Below are 5,715 nucleotides of genomic sequence, written 5' to 3' on the forward strand. Positions count from 1 at the left end.
CTCCCTCTCTAATACGGTTGAAAACATGCCTACTCATACGGAACCGGCAATGAAATTTGTGATGTTTAAACAACGGGTTTGTTATATCAAAGTAGTCCTTCCAGAGAAGGAAATGCCCGCTTTCTCGGTTGCGATTCAACGCCGGAAGATGGCCCGGAATGGAGCCACGGAGCAACGGCTGCTGGCTGTTGAGGTGGTGATGGACCAACACGGCAGCCAATATCTCCTCCTAGTCGTCGGACGACGAATCGTCAGAGCCGCAAAGGAGATTGTGGAAAGAGAACTCGTCGGCGGAGTCCATTTCGTACCTTGGCAAACTGTCGAACAACTTGCGGGCGTCGACGAAGGAGACGGCCGGCAAGGGGAGTCGCGGCGCCCATAGACCAGCTAGCTGCTCTGCCGGCATCCGATGAGTGTGACGGCATCTGATGAGCGTGCCGGTCGGATGTGGCAGGGGCGGCGAGGCGGCTTCTTCGTTGCGGGCGGCTGTGCGGTGGGGGAAGCGGCGGCGGGAACCAGTTTGCTCCCCGGCGGCCAAACGGCGGCGGAGGGCGACGGGGGGGAGGGGCGGCGTTGCTGGGCAGATGTGGAGGCGGCGGCACCTGGAAGAGTCGCCGGAAAAAAAATGAACGATGGCGTCGGCGACGGAAGAGGCGGGAGGGTTGCTAGTTGGCCGCAGGGTGAGACGGGAGGCCAATGTGCCACAGACCAGCGGGCCAGGGGAGAGGCGTAGGCGAGTGCGCGCGCGTCCGTCGCCTGTCCGCGCCGACGCAAATCCGGCTCAAAAATGGGTCGGAAATAGGTCGCCTGCAGACAAAAAACGGACGCGCGTCTGTTTGGATCGGCGCGTTGAGCCGCCTTTTGTGTCGCGCCGACCCAAATCGACGGTCGCGGACGAAATGAGTCGCCCCATTGAAATTGCTTGCGCAGCACTGGGCGTGCCCAGGTCGATGTGCTCTAGCGTAGAGCCATCGCGCACAGCTGCGTCGAGCCGAGGGCCGTGTATGTGTGTGTGTTGGTCGGTCTGTTGGGGCGCGTTTGTGCTCTGCGCTGCTGAACTGGGACTGCTGGCCTGGCTGCGCGTACCGCACAGGACATACATGTCTCGCCGGGTCCAAGCATGCATGCATGCATATACTCCTGCCTGCGTGTCAGCGTGTGCATGGTGCACTGCGCTGGCTGGATCCCGAATTATTGGATCCAGTAGAGTACACAACTTACATGGCTTGCAGCAGGAGCAGCGTCCTAGCTGTTGATGTTGCTGCTATGGGGTGGGTCGGCTACCGCTAGCGCTAGAATACATGGAGGCCGGTGGAGGAGTATACTGTGTACCCTGCCTACCGGGAGTATTTAATCAAAAACTATCACAATTCACGGAACCGTGACGAAAAACTACCACTTTACGATTTTGTCCCGAAAACTACCACTTTTTTCCTAATCCGTGGCAAAAAACTACCAAGTCGCGAAATCGCTCGCTTAGCCCGTGCTAAGCACAAATCTGACCACTTGGGCCCACCTGTCAGCATCAATCTTCTTCCTCCTCTCTCTCATTTCCACGAACACCTTAAGTGCACTCCGCCGCTCTGCCCCCGCCGGCCGGCGAGTCCCACCACCTGCGCTGCCCTCCGTCAAGCTCGGCGCGCTGCCTGTGCTGGCGCACCCTGACGGGCCCGATCCCGCCGGAGCTCGGCGCGCTGCCCGTGCCGGAGTCCAGCTTTCACGGCTGTCCAAGCTGCTCCTCATCAACAACGAACTCTCTGGCCAGTTGCCCGCGGAGATTGGCAATTGCACGTCCCTCGACCGGTTCCGGGCAAGCGGCAACCACATCGCCGGCGCGATACCACCGGAAATCGGCATGCTTGGGAGCCTCAGCTTCCTGGACCTGGGCTCCAACCGGCTGTCCGGTGCTCTCCCCACAGAGTTATCAGGATGCCGGAACCTCACGTTCGTCGACCTCCACGACAATGCCATCGCCGGCGTGCTGCCGTCAGGGCTCTTCAAGGAATTGCTCTCGCTCCAGTACCTTGACCTCTCCTACAATGCCATCTCTGGCGCGCTCCCGTCCGACATCGGCCTGCTCACTTCGTTGACAAAGCTCATTCTCAGTGGCTACCGGCTGTCCGGAGCGATGCCACCGGAGATTGGCTCGTGCTCCCGCCTCCAGCTCCTCGACGTCGGCGGCAACTCGCTGTCCGGTCACATTCCGGGGAGCATCGGCAAGATTCCGGGATTGGAGATCGCCCTTAACCTCAGCTGCAACAGCTTCTCCGGCTCGATGCCAGCGGAGTTCGCAGGGCTCGTGAGGCTTGGGGTGTTCGACGTGTCACACAACCAGCTCTCCGGCGATCTCCAGGCTTTGTCTGCGCTACAGAACCTCGTGGCGCTCAACGTCTCCTTCAACGGCTTCTCCGGCCGGCTTCCGGAGACGGCGTTCTTCGCGAAGCTTCCGACCAACGACGTCGAGGGCAACCAGGCACTGTGCCTCTCGCGGTGCTCTGGTGGTGCAGGCGACCGTGAGCTCGAGGCACGCCGCGCCGCTCGTGTCGCGATGGCTGTCCTGCTCACCGCCCTCGTCGTCCTCCTGGTGGCCGCGGTGCTCGTCCTGTTCGGGTGGCGCCGGCGCGGCGAGCGTGCCAGCGAGGACAAGGACTCCGAGATGTCGCCGCCGTGGGACGTGACGCTGTACCAGAAGCTGGACATCGGCGTGGCCGATGTGGCTCGCAGCCTCACTCCGGCGAACGTGATCGGCCACGGGTGGTCCGGCGCGGTGTACCGTGCTAACATCCCGTCGTCCGGCGTCACGGTCGCCGTCAAGAAATTCCAGTCATGCGACGAGGCGTCCGTGGAGGCGTTCGCGTGCGAGATCAGCGTGCTGCCCCGGGTGCGACACCGCAACATCGTCCGGTTGCTGGGATGGGCGTCCAACCGCCGGACGCGACTCCTCTTCTACGACTACCTCCCGAACGGCACTCTCGGCGGCCTTCTGCACGGTGGCGCTGCCCTCCGTCAAGCTTCCGGTGGGACTCGCCGGCCGGCGGGGGCAGAGCGGCGGAGTGCACTTAAGGTGTTCGTGGAAATGAGAGAGAGAGAGGAGGAAGAAGATTGATGCTGACAGGTGGGCCCAAGCGGTCAGATTTGTGCTTAGCATGGGCTAAGCGAGCGATTTCGCGACTTGGTAGTTTTTTGCCACGGATTAAGAAAAAAGTGGCAGTTTTCGGGACAAAATCGTAAAGTGTTAGTTTTTCGTCACGGTTCCGTGAATTGTGGTAGTTTTTGGTTAAATACTCTGCCTATCGGCCGCTACCGGGAGACATCCACTCATGGATGCATATCTCGCATCAACTATTCATTCTGAAAAATCAAATCGGATGAAAGCTAGCTAAGTGGCCGTCGCATAAGCTGAACACATGCCGAAAGGCATAACCAACTGGCCATGAACAGTTTGACGAGATAGTCCTAGCATGGAATCGGGCGCTGCACTAGAGCTACAGTACCAGGTGACGTTGCCTGGCCGTTGAGTACAAACACTAGTACAGTAGAGTACCTGGCCGTTGAGTACAAACACTAGTACAGTAGTACAGTGGTCTGTAATCTGTGAGGAGGAGCAAGCTACATGCAACAACAACAACAACAACAAAAACAACAACAACAACAACAACAACAACAACAACAACAAAAGTAGAGATGATGATGCGTGGTACGTCCACGAAGAAAATTCGTGATTCTTCGGTTTGGGTTGATGGCTTGACGCTTCTTGATCCTCCTTATAATAGGTCTGGGTTAGGGCATCTTCAACGCCCGATCAAACCGCCCCCATAAATCGGGAGTGCGCAGTCCAAACGTGTTGTGACATCTAGCTAGGGCGGGCCTATATTGGTCCGTAGGGGCCGGGGTCCGGAAATACCTTCTCCTGCAAACCGCAGATAAATGTGGTGGGTTTTACGGGCGTCTGGACATCATCCATGGCCGCGTCCGGTTGCCCTGGCCCACCGAAACCCCCTTCTACCGCATCCGCGCGCTTTTCCGGCCGACACCAGCTGCCCGCATTCATGACATTGTAGAGCGACCTTCCACATTGAAAACGGCTTAGGACGAACACAACCTCTCACTATCTCCGTCATTGAAGCGGCGCCCCGGTTGAGGGCACCGCCCGGCAGAACACGCCTCCTCGTCACATTCAAACGCCTCCATTAAACTGCGTGAAAGCCGAGAAACCTACTTCGTCACACATCTGTTTATGAGGGTTTCGGCATTAAACACAACGTCGGGCAAACTCTTCCCGATCGCCGGCTATTTAAAGGAGGCCACTACTAGTTGATGCATCACAACAACCAAATGATGCGGAGCGAGCTAGCTACCACGGCGCTGCTTGTCGTTCGCGTGCATGTGGCAGTGCAGTGTGTGGAGAGCGAGCGGGTGAGCTGATGACTGTGCATATATGGGGCTGCAGCCCGGCGGGCGTCGGCGGGTTTCGTCTCCATGCGCGCGCGCACACACGGGACACATATGTTGTGTGTCCGTCGTCGGGTCCATGCATGCCTGCACTAGCTAGCTGCGCCGTTGAATATCGGATCCAGTACATAACTTCCCTGCCTTGCAGCATAGCTGTCCTTCCTTCATGCTGCCGGTAGTGTAGAGCGCCCAAACGTGGGGCGTACATGCATCAAAGCTAGTTGCCGGAGGTCCGAAGCAGTGCACACGTAACTACCGGCCGGCCACCGTACGTGCGCGCGATACATGCATGATCGTACCTTCAATATGTCACCTAACCCACCACAAATCATCACGTGCATGCATAATAGCTGAGCGACGTGTGGAATGGCCATGACGACGTTGTGTCGCCCCTAGCTATAGCGATCTCAACTTGTCTCTTGGTGCTGGAGTCTGGAGAAACCAACAAACAATGGACACTCGCGGCAGACAGATCGATCCCCTTCGAGCCCGCGCGTGGTGTGGGGCCGTATGAGTGTACGGAGGGGCTGACAGCAATGGCTTCCTGTCGGACACAGCTTCGGTGCCTTAAAGGCACCTACCTTTGGGTCACTGACATGTGGGCCAGCCATCTGTTGAGCCCACATGTCATAGACACAAAGATAGGTGCCCTAAGGCACTGAAGCATCGTCCCTCCCTGTCTATGGACCCAACGCCGAGCCAACTGGACCAGCCTATGGTTGTCACGTCTCATGCACGTTCCTCTCTATATATATATATATATACAAAGAAACAACAAAATGAAAGACATCCGTACCTCACGTCCCTTTCCATCATGTCCTCTCTCGCTGCCCTATTAATTATCGTCACTGATAATAGGCCAGTATCATAGCACTAGTGGTCTCTAGTCTAGTCTCGTGCAGCATCCAACTCCTTGATTGCTAGTGCTAATCATGAACTTGTAGTGCGAAAAAAGCATCATGAACGTCCCTTGACTCATCGTTCAATAATTAATCGCGTGCAGGATACATGTAACTGTGTGTTGTTCGGAGAGTGAAATGCACTGTAGGTCCTTAAACTATTTCAGGGGTGTCACATAGGTCTTCGAACTATGAAAATCATCATTTAGGTCCTCGAAGTACAGTAAGCGTGTCATCCAGGTCCAAAATCTCACTAACCCCCTCTAAATGGCCAGCTGGCATGGTGAACAGTGCAAAAAATAAAAAAAATATGAACAAAAAATCTGAAAATCTTTGGCATCAAAGATAGCCATGGTGCGTGAAT

At 56.7% G+C, this 5,715-nt stretch overlaps 1 protein-coding gene across 1 annotated transcript; it reads left to right on the forward strand.

The window, feature by feature from the left end:
- The first annotated feature begins 1,221 nt into the window (after positions 1-1,221).
- Positions 1,222-3,177, forward strand: LOC123138616 (leucine-rich repeat receptor-like serine/threonine-protein kinase RGI4). The gene is made up of 2 exons (XM_044558569.1): positions 1,222-1,271; positions 1,570-3,177. The coding sequence occupies exons 1-2, from the start codon at positions 1,222-1,224 to the stop codon at positions 3,104-3,106; spliced, it is 1,587 nt and encodes a 528-aa protein (XP_044414504.1). The 3' UTR covers positions 3,107-3,177.
- The last annotated feature ends 2,538 nt before the right edge of the window (positions 3,178-5,715 follow it).

The sequence above is a fragment of the Triticum aestivum genome, chromosome 6B, assembly GCF_018294505.1.
Source record: "Triticum aestivum cultivar Chinese Spring chromosome 6B, IWGSC CS RefSeq v2.1, whole genome shotgun sequence".
Lineage (NCBI taxonomy): Eukaryota > Viridiplantae > Streptophyta > Magnoliopsida > Poales > Poaceae > Triticum > Triticum aestivum.

What these genes read in the sequence shown, in the direction of transcription:
- LOC123138616 (XM_044558569.1), top strand. Translation starts at nt 1,222, where the DNA reads ATGGCTTGCAGCAGGAGCAGCGTCCTAGCTGTTGATGTTGCTGCTATG. An exon ending in GTTGATGTTGCTGCTATGGG is followed by an intron (nt 1,272 to 1,569) that starts GTGGGTCGGCTA and finishes GAACACCTTAAG; the next exon opens with TGCACTCCGCCGCTCTGCCC.